This window comes from Hypanus sabinus, chromosome 10 (assembly GCF_030144855.1).
Source record: "Hypanus sabinus isolate sHypSab1 chromosome 10, sHypSab1.hap1, whole genome shotgun sequence".
Classification (NCBI taxonomy): domain Eukaryota; kingdom Metazoa; phylum Chordata; class Chondrichthyes; order Myliobatiformes; family Dasyatidae; genus Hypanus; species Hypanus sabinus.
Window position 1 is genome coordinate 31,201,244 of NC_082715.1, and position 17,303 is coordinate 31,218,546.

General features: G+C 38.4%; 1 protein-coding gene across 1 annotated transcript in view; it reads right to left on the reverse strand.

The window, feature by feature from the left end:
- LOC132400540 (protein eva-1 homolog A-like) overlaps window positions 1–17,303 on the reverse strand; it is a 296,591-nt gene that overhangs the window by 177,045 nt on the left and 102,243 nt on the right. Inside the window, exons 2-3 of the mRNA XM_059981585.1 lie at window positions 15,335–15,549; window positions 6,982–7,105 (exon numbers count right to left, since the gene is read on the reverse strand). Of these exons, the coding sequence (XP_059837568.1) occupies window positions 6,982–7,105; window positions 15,335–15,549 (339 nt within the window). The remainder of the gene's footprint in view (window positions 1–6,981; window positions 7,106–15,334; window positions 15,550–17,303) is intronic.

Consider the following 17,303-nt stretch of genomic DNA (forward strand, 5'->3'; position numbering starts at 1 on the left):
TGCTGCCCTTGTTTCCAAACCTCACCACAATCTCATCTCTCATCTCTGAAACCTCCTCTCATCCTACATATATATTCTTCCAGTTCCAGCTTTGGGGACATCTACAAAGCCATCATTTCCCCCTGCCTTCAGCCACCGTTGCCCTAAGGTTTGGAATTTCTACCACCCCCTGCCACCCCATTCTCCTGCAAGCCAGAGCTTTACTGGGAAGGACCGAGAGTAACACTCTTCCCCCCCACTGGATGCCACTATGTTGCTTTCTGCCTGGCCCTTGGAAGATCTCACATCAAATCAACACAAGTGCCGCAGTCCAGTTAAAAAATGAATCTGCCCTCTGCTGGGGCATCATTTTTCAGCAAGCACTGCAAGACCACCTGCTACAGTGAAAAAAGGGAAGAGCAGCTCACAAGAAGTAATTTTAAAACGTTCTTAAAACAATCAAACCACTTATGGTGCATTGTTTGTTTTAAATAAGCGTTACCAAAGATCTACCCCCTTACTTACCCCCTTTGCTGACATTAAAAATGCAACTGGTGATTTGTTATTAGCAAATCATTCCTGCACTTAGTCCCAGTGACCATTTTATTAGGTAGTCCTGCTCGTTAATGCAAATACCAATCAGCCAATCATGTGGCAGCAAGTCAATGCATGGAATCGCACAGATATACAGCAGTCAAGGGTTCATTTCTTGTTCAGACCAATTATCAAAATGGGGAAGAAATGTGATCTAAGTGATTTTGACTGTGGAGTGACTGTTGCTGCCAGACAAGATGGTTTGAGTATCTCAGAAACTGTCGATCTCCTAGCATTTTCAAGCATAACAGTCTCTGGAGTTTCCAGATAATGGCGAGAAAAACAGAAAAACATTCAGTGAGTGGCAGCTCTGTGGGCAAAACACATTGATAACGAGAGAGGTCAGAGGAGAATGCCAGGCTGATTCAAGATGACAGGAAGGTGGGGGACGTCACGTGATGACGTAGGATCGAGACGTGGAAATCAAGCTCTCCCGTAAAAAAACAGTAAAATAATGTTTAAGTGAAGAAAAGTTAGTAAATACTTTTTAGAAATTACTTATAAACTACTCAGGATTGTCTTAAGATATGTCTCCTAAACAGAAGCAGAAGAAAACTACTACTTTGAAGACAACAGAAGTTGGAAAAGAATCAAGGCCAGCCGCCATGAAAGAGCCTCGGGCTCAAGTGCATTTTACCTTTGGTGATACAGAACAGGAAACTGCGGTAACATCAACCGTTTCCAAATAAAAGAGCAACAGAAATTGTGCATGCGTGAAGGAAGGGGCATGCGCAAACACGAGCAACCCAAACTACAAATCCCAGCTATGATCGGAACTGAAAGTGAAAGTGAATATGAGGTGGAATCAGATTCTCTGGATAAATCAGACGAAGATGAAGAGACAAACAAAGAAGAGCAACAGGAAGAGGTTGGAGGTGATATTGGAGACATAAAAAAATTGTTGGTGCAAATAAAGCATGAATTAAAAGCATTAAAAGTAATAAAAAAAGATATTAAAAATATGAAGATTATGTTTGATAAAATGATGAAAAGACAGGACAAAATGGACAAGATAATTAAAAACTTGGAAGAAACAACGGGAGACACCATTGATAGTGTGAATAAAATGGAAGATAATATTTCTGCCTGGACATCAGAAAGAAAATGGTTGTTGGAAAAAGAGGATGTACTTAAAAATTTTAGCAGAAGAAATAATATTAAGATTGTTGGACTTAAAGAAGGTATAGAGGGAAAAGATCCAATAAATTTTTTTCAAAAACGGATTCTGGAAAATTTGGAAATGGAAGAAGGAACCCAGTTAATTGAAAGGGCTTACAGAGCCTTAAGATCAAGACCTCAAGTTGATCACAACCCACGATCAATCTTGATAAAATGCTTAAGATATCAAGATAAAGAAAAGATCTTGAAGGTGGCTGCCCAACGTGCCAGAAAGAGAAACGGGCCATTGATGATAGCAGGGAAAACAGTTCTTTTCTATCCTGATATAAGTTATGAACTTTTGAAGAGAAAAAAGGAATTTAACCCAGCGAAAAAAGTTTTATGGGAAAAGAGTTATAAATTTATATTGCACCACCCGGCAACTCTGATAATTTTTTTGGAAGACGGAAAAAGAAGATCTTTTACTGATTATCGGGATGCGGAAGAATTTGCACAAGAACTCCCAAATATTCGCTAACCACAGCCAAAGATTTAAAAGTGAAACAGATTAAAGATGAAGACAGGGACAGTGAATGGAGTTGATGGATGTTTAAGGACAGAAGAATATTTAAATACATTCTTAATTATATGATACAGGGGAGAAAGGTAAAAATTTGAGAAATATTAATCGAGAGTAGTGATATTATTTTTTCTTCTCTTATATATTCTTTTTTATGTTACGGGGGAGCTGGGGGAACTTCGGATCGATTGCTACAGGATTCACGTGTGTAATCATGGCAATTGCCATGACCCGCACAACGGAGGGGGGTAATGTTGTGTTTTTGTTTTTATTCACAACAGTAGTAGGAGGGTATTTTGTTTTTTTTTTCTCTTTATAATTTATTTTTCCTTAATCTTTCTTTCTTTGCCAGGACAATCAGGGGGGAGACACATAGCAACACGGAGAATTTTAAAAAGATTCCCCAAGGTACTACGAAAGTTGAAAAGTTAGGTATTATTATAGACTGGCGTAACCCTGTTAAAAATAATGACTAATTTACTGAATTTTTAAAGTTTTAATGTTAATGGGCAATGGACCAGTGAAAAGAAAAAGAATTTTAACATACATTAAGAAAATGAAAATAGATATAGCTTTTAGCTGCATTCCATTTGAAAAAATTACTTATAATTTAAGAGAAAAATATGAAATATTTCTGAAAATTTGGCACCCTTATTTACAAAAGATAGGATTAAATATATAGGTGCTCCGAAGATAAAATTATTGGTTATTTGGGGAAAGAAATAAATATATATACTAAAGCTATTATGAACTCCATGGAACATGTGGGGATCTTCTGATATCCAGGCATTCTTTCTTTCTTTCTTTCTTTTTTTTTCCTCTTTTTTTCTCTTTCTACAGGGATATGTTGGGGGAAGGGGTTAAGGGGAGGGGGGGGAAGGGTTTATAATTTTTTTCCTTCTGGAACCATTTGAAAGTTCAATTAAATTTTTTTTTAAAAAGATGACAGGAAGGTGACAGTAACTCAAATGCAGTAGAAAAGTGGAGTGCAGAAGGGCATCTCTGAACGCACATGTCAAACCTTGAAGTGGAAGGGCTCAGCACCAGAAGAACACACAGGGTTCCACTCCTGTGCCTAATAAGGTGACCACAAGGTATAAATTGAGGCTCCAATTCACCTACCAGAGGACAACGTGAAGCCTGCAGTAAGATTCATTACTGCTGATTTACACTGTTATAAAGCAGATTCTGGATTAAAGCCAGTGCCTGTAACATAACTGGATTAAGAGGGAATTTCAAAGAAGTGATATTAGACTTTGCAGTTTCAAAATTGTAATGTAACTTACATTTACTTGAGCGTTTTCTTCAATTGTAGCTGAAAATCTATCATTCTAATTTGTGTTGTGGGCATTCTCGCTTTTGTTTTACCCTTTGCTTTGGTCACGTTTTTTTTGCCAAATTCCAAAGCAAACAGTAAGAAGAATGATGGCCTGTTTGTTATAGATGGATTTTAACGGATTAGGAATGCCAAATATTCAAAAGGTAAAGAAGTGCACGCAGCCTGAAAGGTTTTCTAGAATAATGCAGTTCTGCTTCCCTGAGGTCAAAGGTGATGACCTGTGCTTTCCATTCTAAAACTGTATTTACCCACCTGCCTTGCAAAGGGTGTCCTGGTACAAAGGCCTGTCTCGCTGTGCGCCCTCCCATCAATACATAAAGCTGCCTCAAAGGCCATTAGCTTCAGTAATGAAATAGTGCCACAGGCACATTACAAAGGCCACGTGCTCCAGCAGCATCAAAATGAAAGGCACTTGTGACAGAGACATGAATGGCCAAATTTAATTGAAGCCACTCTAGAGATAAAACAAATTACCAAATGAATGGCAACAGGCCTGAGGATGTCCCAAAATGAAATTGCAATCCAATGATAAGTGTGTTTGGATAGGAGATAAACGAAAATAATAAAGGGGCTTTATTAATCAAGGAGGGAGAACTGACAGAAATGCCCTGCTGTGCAGGTGATTAACAAAGGAACTAACATTTTTCCTAGGCCAGTCCAAATTGGGAAATTTCCTAAATGTTAAATCTTTATTAAAGAATCATATTACAAGCTACAAATTTACTTTGAAAGACAGCTGGGAGGAAATCTCTCATTAGTTTGATTTAAAAATGCTGCATGTGATTGGCCAACCTAAAAGAGAAGGGAAAATGAGCCAGTTGAAAAATTGCAAAAGAAATTAATGCAAGTAAATTTTAAGCCCAAACCAATTCAGAAAACATCATAGATTTAAATTACAGAATTTGAGCATTATTGATTTGAAGTGATATTTTAGTAGGGAACAAAACTGACCCAAATGACACATTCTGAAACTTCTGGAAAAAGTTATATTTCACCTCTGTCTCATTAACAAAATTAAATATGACATCTCTTATGTGATAAGCTGATTCCATTTGTTTATCTTGGTTCATGTTATAATAAACTGCAGAGATCTTTCTAAATGGGACATGGTTTTCTTGTCTTGCACTCAGTATACTTTGGTTCGTCTTTGAAGTATTGCTACTTTAAATGCCTCTAAACCAGATAAAAACCCACAGCCATACCACAGGCAACTCAAAAAATAACACTGATGTAAGATGAACGTAACTCTCCAGATTCCCTCAATCGTAAGAATGTTGTACAGCCGTAAAGGAAGCATTTAACTCCTGAAATCAAGGACTGTATACCAAATCTATTTGCTTCTTTACCCCTTTTTTTAAAGAAGAATTGGGTCCTACAAGAGGCATTCTTCTTAGTTTTTTTTTGCCGGTGTCATCTGATTATTACAACAAAATGAATTCTTTGGATGAATGATGACTTGTCAAGAAGGAGTATTCTACGGATGTTTCTCAGATACACAACAATAATGCATTTGTTAAGTAGGTAAAAAGTATCAAGGCTTTCCTCATCCAACATTTCCCTGATTGACATAAATCGTATAACTGACCTCATTTTTCAGCCACACTAAGCAGAACTATGTATCATCTGCATAATCCCATGAATAGAAAATGGGGCCTTCTCCCCCCTCAAGGTTTTTTATATATCAAATTTGCGTTAAACTTGAGAGAATAACAATATTTCTTATAAAAATGACTCAATGAAATCTAACCTGCCAATTCAATTCTGAAAGTAGCAGAGGCACACAAGTTAAAACTTATACCATGAATCTGACTGAAGCTATGAATCATAAAATGCAGACCCATGTTAGGGATATCAGAAGTATATGAAATCTCAGGTACAATCATGTTGTGGTTAAGTTACTAGACTAGCAACGAAGTTAGCAGATTTGTGGCTCATAGACAGGAGTTCATCTCCCTCTGCAACAAATGATGAATTTTAAACACAAGTAATTAATTTTAAGAATTAGATTTTTTTTAAAAACCTCGTCTAAGCAACGGCAGCCATGAAACTACTGGATTGTGGAAAAAATATCATTGAAATTACGGGAAGTCAGAGGATTGGGAAGCTTTTAAAAATCAACAAAAGGCAACTAAAGAAGTCATTAAGAAGGTAAAGATGGAATACAAAAGTAAGCTAGTCAATAATATTAAAGAGTATTCCAAAGGTTTCTTCAGATACATAAAATGTTAAAGAGAGGCAAGGGTGGAAATCAGACTGCTGGAAAATGATGCTGGAGAGGTAGTAATGGCGGACAAGGGAAAGGTGGATGAACTGAATGCCTATTTTGCATCAGTCTTCACTGTAGAAGACACTAGCAGTATGGTGGATGTTCCAAGTGTGTGAAGTTATCATAAATAGAGGAAGGTTCTTGGGAAACTGAAAGGTCTGAAGGTAGATAAGTCAGCTGGAACAGATAGTGTATACCCCAGGGTTTTAAAGCAGGTGGCTAAAGAGATTGTGGAGACATTAATAATGATCTTTCAAGAATCACTATGGAATATTAAGGATGAGGTTTCAGGGTACTTGGAGGTACATGGTAAAATAGGCCGTAGTCAGCATGGTTTCCTCAAGGGAAAATCTTGCCTCATAAATCCGCTAGAATTCTTTGAAGAAATAACAAGCAGATTGACAAAGAAGAATCGGTTCATGTTATCTACTTGGATTTTCAGAAGGCCTTTGACAATGTGTCACACATTAGACTGCTTAACAAGCTATGAGCCATGATGAAATAGTGGAGCAGACTCGATGGGCCAATCGGCCTATTTCTGCTCCTATGTTTTAGGTGTTATGGTCGTATAATCATAGGGGATTTGTTGAGTCAGGTAAGTAATGCTTATAATTCCCCGGGAAAAGACTAGCAGTCAATAAATTTCCAGATCAAATTATTTAACCTTGGTTGGACTTCCAGATTCTGTTCTCTGTTTCAACCCAAGTAAAGAGGATTAAATTTACACATTTTCAATTTCACATTGTAGTCAATATTCAAGTCCTGCACCTGGTAAAGAGCGTACAGTAAATGAAGAGTAAAGAGCAGGCATCTTGGAGTACATGATCCCTTAAGTTGAAAGGCCATCTGAATAAGCCAGCAAAAATACCTTTGATGGTGATGGCAAAGATTAGAAGCGCAAAGATGTGATGCTAGAATTCTATAAAATAATTGTATTTTCTCCATAGCTGACACAAATCTAGAAGTTTGTTCTTAACAGATGGAACTTCAAAAAAAAAAGAGTAGAATGATATTTCTACTTTCAATCCTTAGTTTATTTACATTGCAGGTTACACATTCAAAACCTTCAGTTGTGTATATTCCTTCACTATTCTGTTTGAAAGAAGTGTTATTGCAGCTACTTACTTGGCCGGCACTTGTACCAAACCATGAGGTATTTACTGGTTCCGGGACAAGGATCTATCCCAAATATTCTACTGTTGACAAGAAGCTGACAACTCCTTCTGTCCTGGCACTCATCCAACATTTTCTAGAGAAAACACAAAACACACATTTTGGCCCAAGTATCATGTGCTTTTGCAACTGAACACTAAATACAAATATGAATTAATTAATCGATAATTCAAACATGTGGTAAACGTATGAAGATTTCAATGTGGCATTTTCCATCATTCACACTCAATCCTGCCCCTTGTATGAATGATTTCTTTATATACTGGATTATAACTGTACAAAGATATTTTTGAAAATAGATTCTAAGGCTGATTATTGTGTCAAATTTAAAATAGTAATGGGAGTTCTCATGATTCAATGAATTTATACAGTAAGTAACTGAAGCACTCAAAGGAGCTAGAAGTAATTTTATCTAATTTTGTATTAGAAACAACCCCTACAGAATCTGTCTTAGTTGTCTTCAATTAAATAGGAGTGGAAGAACAGCAAGAAATTGGATAACACAAAAACTTAACAACATTCACTGACTGTAAGACCATAAGGTATAGGAGCAGAATTAGACCATTGGGCCCATCGAGATTGCTCTACCATCCATCAAGGCTAATTTATTAGCCCTCTCAACTCTATTCTCCTGCCTTCACTCCATAACCGTTAACGCACTGATTAATCCTATCAACTTTCTCCTTAAAAAACCAAAGACTTGGCCTGCACAGCTGCTTGTGGCAGTGAATTCCACAGATTCACCACCCTCCGTCTACAGAAATTCTTCTTGATTTCTGTTCTAAATGGACATTCTTCAATTCTGATCCTAGACTCCCCACTATAGGAAACATCCTGTCCACACCCACTATGCCTCTCTACACCTTTCAATATTCAATAGGTTTCAGTTAGATGCCCCCGATTCTGCTGAACTCCAGCAAGTACAAGCCCAAAGCCATCACACGCTCGTCATATGTTAACCCTTTCCTTCCTGGCCACATTTTTTTCTTAGATAAGGAGCCCATAAATTTTCACTGTACCCCAAGTGCAATCTGACCAATGCCTTATAAAGCGTCAGCATTACATCCTTACATTTGTATTCTGATCCTCTTGAAATGAAAGTTAACCATGAATTTGCCTTCCTTACCACTGATTCAAATTAGCCTTTAGAGAATCCTCCATGAGGACTCCCAAGTCCCTTTGCACCTCTGATTTTTGAACTTTCTCTCCATTTACAATATAGTCCATGCCTTTATTTCTTCTGTCAAAGTGCATGATCATACACTACCCTGCACTATATTCTATCTGCTACTTCTTTGCCCATTCCACCAGTCTGTCAAAGTCCTTCTGCAGACACCTTGTTTCCTCAATACTGCCTGCCCCTTCACCTATCTTTGTATCTTCTGCAAACTTGGCCAAATAGCCTTCAATTTCTTCATCCAAATCATTGACGTACAATGTGAAAAGAACTGGTCCCAACACTGACCCACCAGTCACCAGCCACTAACCAGAAAAGGACCCCGTTATTTCCACTCTTTGCCTCCTGCCTGTCAGCCAATCTTCTATCCATGCTAGAATCTTTCCTGTAATACTACGGGCACTTATCACATTAAGCAGCCTCCCGTGCGGCACTTTGCAAAGGCTTTCTGAAAAGCCACACATTCCACTGAGAGGACGTACAAACTCCTTTCGGAGGACGCTGGAACTGAACTCTGAACTCCAGTACCCCAAGCTGTAATAACATTGCGCTAAGCGCTACGCTACCGTGGCGCCCATATTGCAGCACACGTCAACATTTTTCAGTCAGGGAATGTGTAAGGTGTGCATGTAACTGAACCCTGAGGGGTCAAACAAATTAATTCATAACATCAAGTTTAAGAATATATATTTATGTTGCATAATTACAAGTTATTACAGCTAAATAGATTTAGCACATTTGGTAAGTTTTTGCCGTCACTGTATTTGCAATAACCAACACCCAGCTGATATTCCACTGAAATGCAAGGAATATCCTGAGGATTTTGCGTGTGAGTTAGAGTGGCTGTTTATTGCCATAGATTTTCTTGGTTGGTCAGTAATAAACCATTGGCATTCATAAAGGTGACAGAGGAAATAAATATTTTAAGATATTCTTTTTTGGCAGCCCCTCACTATCAGAGTCAAGTCACTCTATTCTTATGAAATTTGAGTGCATAGTTGAGTACCTGTTCCTATAATCCAGCAAAGCTGACACTGAATAACGTGCAAAGGATCAATGAGGCTAATAAGCTTCTTGCTCACATTCTAATTTAGTCCTGGTTTCAAAAGGTTCATTAATCAATTTTACTATTGTCTTTTACTGCCTTGAGAGAATGATGATATAAAATATTTTGCTTCATTCCTTATTTCCTTAACTTCCATGTGTCTGCCATACAGTATTAATTTTCCACTAAATAAAACCTGTTTTATTTTATTACTTTTCATCTGTTTCATCCATTAACTTCATCCCCCCCCAAAAAAAATCTCCATTGTTGACACTGATTATTTTGTTTCACCATGGTCACTTTAGTAAATAAATCTGCCCCAGAATAAAATCTCCTTTAATTAAAATAAGAATAAAGTTAGAGTTCATTAGTACTGGGTTGCAAAAGATTGAGCTGAACTGAGCTGTGTGGCTAGTGTGGGTGTTTACAGTAATATTTAGGGTGAGTACTATTAAACTCAGGGTGAGTTCATTCATTTCCAAATATAACAAATAATGCCCCAGACAGTCCCATTGTTTGCACTCGATAAAATACAATCCCTCTCCACCCACCCAATAAATACCTGATGACAGCAAGGCCACTCCCTTTGCAGAGTAGAAGCAGCCATGGAGATTCCAGGCTTCAACAAGCGGATTAATGACTGAAGAAGTGAGCATGCTGAGTGTATTTTCAACAATTTTCAATCCTTCTAGAACAATGTATTATTAAAATCTGTGCTACTAAAACCTGTAATTCTTGGCAACCGATCTCTGGATTGCACACAGAGATGGGAACTACCATCCTGAGTGGCTGCAAATGAAAAGCATCAACTCATTAAAAGGAATAATATACTTTAAGAAATTCAATTCAAAATTGCTGCCTGCAGCAGAGGAGTTGAATTGGCCAGAACTTCAAATACAGAAAATCAGCACGCAATTTAGACAACTATATTTAATTTAATATTCAATAAAAGCATTCTGACTTTAAGTAGTTGCAGCATCCCTAAATTATATCGGTGGTTTTTAACACCTGATGCACAACAAATCCTGTAATTTCAAATGACGAGCAGCTGGTTACCATAAATTTTACTTTAGGTGCCTTCTGATTTTTTTTGAGCTTACAATTTTTCCCTCACAAATGAAAAAATATTAACTTTGAAAAGGTTTGAACAAAAATAAACTAATCTTTAATGTGCAGCAATGCAATGAAAGTAGATGGAAAAAGAGATAGAATCTTAATAGAACTTGCAAAACAAAGCCGTAGAATTTCTGAGGCGACCTACGGTTTGTTTTGTTTTCAGGCATAAGAGGCAAGTTATAATTCCTCACTCATGAAAATTAGAGATAAAATTCAAAGCTCAAAGTAAATTTTTCATCTATCTATATGCCACCCTGAGATTCACTTTCTTACGGGCATACACAGTAGAACAACAAATACAATGGAATCAATTGGAAACTACAGACAAAGACCGACAGACAACCCACGTGCAAAAGATAACAGCTGCAAACACACATTTATCAGACGGGGTGGGGGCGGGGAAGAGACAGATATTCTTTTTAATAAAAGTTCATATTTGACTAAAATAAACACTGAAGGGAATAGATTGGAAGTGACGGCAGAAGGGTTAAAGTGACGATGACATTAAGAGAAATTAAAAAGGAGGGGAGAATGAAGCAGGTTAAGGCATCCTTGTCGGCAGCACCACACACTTGTGAGGAACACAGGAACAAGAGAAAAATGGAATAGGAAAGAAACAGACAGAAGAAGGCAAGACAGAGAAATGGCAGAAGTATATCAGAGAATTAAGAGAGTGACTATACTCTCTAACATATAGTGTGCAATCCCCAGGGATACCAATGAGCATTATATTAGATAGCCCCAGGGATAGCAAACCTTTCCTGGATGAAATTCAGAAATACAGAATACCTTCTCCATTCGGCTAGTGCGATGTGTTGTTAGTTAAAACAAAGTGATGATTGCGTGGCATTCCTACACTTGATCTACAGTCTGGGCCTGACGGCGAGGATTACCACTGACAGACAAGGCATTAAAGTGATGTGCAGTGCCTGCAGCTAGAAACAACCTGGCAGACTAAAATATTATTGTCAATCTTGAGAGGTTTCTTCAAATTGTGTCACTTCCTCGTTCGGTGAAACAAAAACAAATAAAACTTTTACTTTGATTTTCACAGATCCACGCTTGGCTGCATATATGCTTGATTAGGAACACAAGTCAGAAGTGACCAAAGAATGTCCTTATCTCATCATGTTCAATTTATGTCAATCAGCACTTTATTTCTGCTTCTTTATCACTTGCTTTCAGAATGCTGGCTGGAGTTCCTTTCGAAAACGTTCTCTTGCTTATTTACTGAGGAAATGCAGGATTTTGCCTATTTGACTCATTACGAGTCTTCCAGTCTATTTCTAAATACAAAAAGTAAACTCTGTTCATGTACAGCTTAAAATAGACCAGGCAACACTGTTAATGCCTCCTACTAAAGGTCATTAGTCATCAGGAATTTCTCTTTTTACGGAGCAGGTGTTCCCGTTTCTGAGATAAAGTGTGGTATTATCAAAGGTGACAGCACAATGGAGCCTCATTGCAATCTTTATATTGTAGTGACTTTGTAAGCAATTCCTGAGGTACTGTTCAGCCTTTATTAGCATGGCAGAATAAAGGCCTACCCAGCTTTGCTCTGGGTTGGAGACCTGAGCTCAAATTCCCAAGGACTGTGTCAAACGCTGACAATGAGTTGCTGGCACTTGTAAGTGCACATTAGTAGCTCTCACCTTAATCTACATTCAGAAACACTCTGCCTGAGGTCTCGCCAGCCCCAGTGACAATTTTGGAATCCTCAACTTCAAAAGGGGATATTGTTCATCTGGACAAAGTAATCTAGCGCCTCCGGGATGAATTACCTTGGTTTAGGGCCTTTTGAATGGCTTCAAAGGCGCACATTTCAGCTGATGCTGCTGGAGTCTTTTGAGAGTAGGAAGGCAGAACTCCTGGAGTAGCCGAAAAACTTAACCAGACTGAATGCAAAACACAGCAATAAATCTACCTGTAATTGAATTCCAAAAGGAATAATCTTGGTGTAACTGTATTTTGGACAAACTATCCTTGCCTCCTCCTCCTTTTCTTCTTAGGCAGCCTATTGGATGATGTCTTGCTTTTGCTCCCGTTCTGAGGTGGCTAATGAAGCCAAGGAATTGCAGATGGGGCAGGTGGTACCTGACAGGACACATGGAAGGGTAGTTTATGAATCCCCTACTTCCACTACTTTCCTAATGCAAAGCATAGGGAAGGATGAGTGAGGGGGTCCTGCGTAGTGAGTTCAGGGAGTTCTACCTATTGTCTATTGTCATACCTTTTCAACAGGATCTTGAATGCTCTTTCTCCACTTCAAGTGGTCATGGTCTGGAAGTTTCTCAGGAGTCAGTGGGGATGTTGCAATGCTTCAAGGAGGCTTTCAGCAAACCTATGAATCTTTGTGATATCCAGCAGCTAATCTCTTTCCATGACAAATTATTTGCTTTGCAAATCAGTTGTTGAGAACGCATACAATGTGAGTTGTCCTACAGAGGCAAATGAACGCAACTTAGTTCTCGGCACCAGGGACATCAGCCTCAGAGATGGCCGTGATATCCGCTCATTTACTGTTCTGCTTCATTTTGTGGATTTTGCATCGACAGCATTTGTGGTATTTTTCAGTAGCTTGAGATGCCGGCGCTAAGCAATCCATTTCTTAGGAAATTATACAGGAGATTGCAGCAAAAAAATTATGTTCTTACTCTGGTGACTATGGACAACTTTCAAAGTTATCTTAATTTTTAACTTCATGCATAATAACTTTTCCATTCAGATTTGCTCATGCAAATTTAGCAGGCTAAATAACTGAATCCTTAAAAGATACATAAAATGCTCAAACAAAACACATCCTAACAAATCGATACAGCTATGAAGAAGGCAAGGCAGTGTATGTTTCATTACAAGTTTGAAGAGATTTGAATGTCATGTAAAACACTCAAAAATGCCTAAAGATGTACCGTGGAGAGCATTCTGACAGGCTGCATCACTGTCTGGTATGGGGAAAGTTACACACTCAGTGATTCAGGAGTAGTTTCTTCCCCTCTGCCACAAAATTCCTAAATGGACATTGAACCCATGAACACTACCTCACTTTATGTTAATGTATAATAAATTCTGTTTTTGCATATTTTATTTAATATACAAAAGTATACTTACTGTAATTGATTTACTTATTTTTTTCTATATAATCATGTATTGCATTGAACTGCTGCTGCTAAGTTAACAAATTTCACGACGCATGCCGGTGATAATAAACCTGATTCTGATCCTGATAAAGGAGAAGTGCTTTAAATGCCCGGCAGAGTGATACCTACAAAAGTTATGCTTTAAGGTTTTCTTGTCAGAAGTGACCCATGTCTAACAAATATGGGAGGTAACCCTCTTGTGTTGCATTCCCTCAGGATGTTCATTTGTCCCAGATTCAAAGTGCTAAGCTCCTTCCTAATTTTCTTTCTCTGACATGTTTTATCAGTTGATGAATGTAAGCCCTGGGCTCAATACTAATAAGCTTGATCCAGAACACCTATAAGCTCATTGCCTCTGGTAAAGCACTAATCGCAGTTGTTTTTGCTCTGTCCCTGGCTCTCTTACTGTGAAGTTTTGAGATCGGTAAAACAGTTGTAATAAAGTGATGGACCATACTGTAATTTCCAAATAAGCAATGTGTCCTGAAAATCTAGGCTTTGAGTGACTGCTATATAAATTTGGCTGAACGTCTGTGTGTTCGTTTCAGTGTAACTACAATAATCTAAACACATGTAACATGTTTCCACTCAAAGAAATTGATTTGGTAAGTTCTTCGTGCTCATACTTTAATTACTAATGAAAGGTAATGTTTTATACATGAGGTATCAATGATATTCGTACATTTCAACACAGCAAAAGACAATATCCTATATTAGGGTAAGGGTTCTCTGAAAAAATGTAATATAAAATGTTTCTATGTTTTCTATTTGTTTTGTTTTTTCAATTACCAGCATGAACTAGAAACTAAAACTGATTTCAAATTCTAATTAGCTGGGCTTGACGTATCAATTGGTTGTTTTACAAAATAGTGACATTTTGTCAGCAAGATCAAATTTCAAATTTTGTCAAATGAATTAATACCCAAACACAGAATCCTAGATATTATTGCCTTGGTAAAAGCAGTAGAAAAGGTTATTCTCTCCTTAAAAACTAAATTAACACCAACACCATTTGCAGGTCATTCAATTACTTGTATTCAATGCTTACCCTCGTTAGATCAGGGTTTCTCATCTGGGGTTCCATGAGAGATCGTAATGTTTGATGGCTCTGGGCCTATACTCATTAGAATTCAGAAGAATGAGGGGTGACCTCATTGAAACTTATTGAATATCGTAGGGACTTGATAGAGTGAATGTAGAGAGGATGTTTCCAATGGTGGGGGAGTCCAAGACCAGAGGACGCAGCCTCAGATTGGAGATGAAGAGGAATTTCTTTAGCCAGTGTGTGGTGAATCTGTGGAAATGGTTGCCACAGGTGGCTGTGGAGGCCAAGTCAATGGGTATCTTTAAGGCAGAGCTTGTTAGATTCTGGATTAGTGAGGACATGAAGGGATATGGGGAGAAGGAAAGAGATTAGAGTAGAGAGGGTAAATGGATCAGCTATGAAGAAATGGTGAAGTAAGTTCTGCTTTTATATCTTATGATCTTAGGGTCTAAATATGGATGCAAAAAAAAAATCTGTTTCAGAACTCCCCGATCTATTTTGGCTCCAAGCATAGATTATTATCCTGATCTTCAAGAAAACCAGTTTTGTCCCTTGCAATCCTTTTGCTCTTGATATATCTGTAGAATCCCTTCGGATTCGCCTTCACCTTGTCTGCTCAGGCAACTTTATGCCTTCTTTTAGACCTTCTGATGTCTTTCTTAAGTCCTGTGTTCACTGCGGTTTCTCCAAGATGAGCAAAATGTTAAAGCACAAAATATGTTTATGATCTTCAACAGATGGGTAAGAATTTGTATCTGGTTTTACAAATTAAGTATGATATATACCTGTAAGGAAGTGATAGCTGAACAGGACAAATCTTCCATTTCAAGGTCTTTAAGAGACTGTGCGTAGCGTGACGGGCACATCTGGTGGCTGGGTGCCTTCCTACCATAAAATGAAGACTGGATACTGATGGTTGTTCTGTGAGGACACCGCAGTGAGATATATTCTCCATCACATGCATGCTCTGTGTAATTCCTCAGAACCCTCGACATGTATCCTGTCAAAACAAGGCCAAAACATAAAACTTAAAAAAGATTAATAGTTTCAGTCAGAAGACAACACAACATTCCTCTGTGATCTATTATTCCACACTATGTTAACCCCAATATCCCCTTGCAATCCAATGAATCCTTTGTGAACTGTCGTAGGAGATGCAGGCTGCACACTAGTCAACTTTCTTCTCATTATCAACAATTGTTCATTTCTTGAAGGTGTAACAGAGACTGTACATATTTTACTACAGAATACTGTGTTTAATGCTCACAATATAGATTCCAATTCAATGCAGAGGCATCACGTCCCTGTTCTTGTATTCTAGACCTCTTAAAATGAATGCTAACATGGCAACCTGCAAGTTATTCCACTATTCCACTTAGCATCTCAGTTCATGACTCTAAGCAACTGATTATGTACCTTTACAACTCTCTATATTATTCCCAGAGTCCTTGGTGAAGCTCAACAGAGGTTTCAAAGCAACAGACTTCCAACTGGGTACTTTTCCCTAATCTCATTTCTTATTTCCATCTTCTGTGTTCTACGTATGTTTTAATTTTAACATTGGCCCAGATGGTCAAATCTCAACACCAGACTTGCTCACTAATAACTATTCCCTCATTATTTGTTTTGCTCGACCACTGGAGTACTCTGAAATCCAACACCAGAGTACCACCTTCTAATACTCCCCCGAATTATTCTGAGCAAATCAGATTTCAGATCTTGTGAGAAGAGAAATAAAATCGATATTTCAGGTCGAAGAAATTTCATTCTCTGTTTTCATTTCTAATTTCCAGTTGCCGCAGCAGTTGAATTTTCAGATCTTGTGTCTGGTTAGCCCTGCTGCAGGACTCACAGCTTAAATGCCCCGTGGCACTGATGCCAATCAAGTTCAAATTTAAGTTTATTGTCATTCAACTGTACGCATGTATACTGCCAAATCAGGTAACATTCCTCCAGGCCAAAGTGCACAACACAGTACACATAACTCACACTCATAACATGTAAAGTAATAATTACTACAAAGAAATTAACAAATAAAAAGGTGCACGTACAAAGTATGTTAAAAAATAAACAGTATAATGCTATTGGCACTTCAAAGACAGGGAACTCAATACCTTACAGCCTGGGGGAAGAAACTGTTCGCCATCCTAACGGTTCTTGTCCAAGCATGATAGCAGGTCCTGCATGACTGCAGGGGGCAAAGAGATTGCTGGATGGATGGAAGGGATCTCTGATAATGCTAAGGGCTCTGTGTACACCGCATGGAAGAGCGATCCTGATGATTCTCTCAGCGGTCTCACTTGCGGTCAATTCCCTTACCAGATGGCGATGGAGGCAAGCCTCACATGCCTCAGTCTCCTCAGGATGTGGAGATGCTATTGTGCTTTTTAACCAAAGAAGTGGTGTTGAGAGACCAGGTGAGATCATCATGAAGTGCTTTGAATGGCTGGAAATGGTCAACAATTCCATTCCTGCCACTCACCTATACGCTTACCAACAGAACCTCTCTACAACACACTCCATAGTATCTGTCGTGCCCCTGGCCCTGACACACCTAGAAAACAAGGACAGTTATGTTAGAACGCTGTTTCTGGATGTCAGTTCAGCATTCAACAATATTGTCCCACAGACCTTAGTGAATAAGCTTCTCTTTGGTCTAAATACACCACTGTGCAACTGGGTAATGGACAGTCTTCTTCACCAAAAGACCTCAGATAGTCGGGATGCACAACTGCTCCCGCCTCCCTCCCTAAA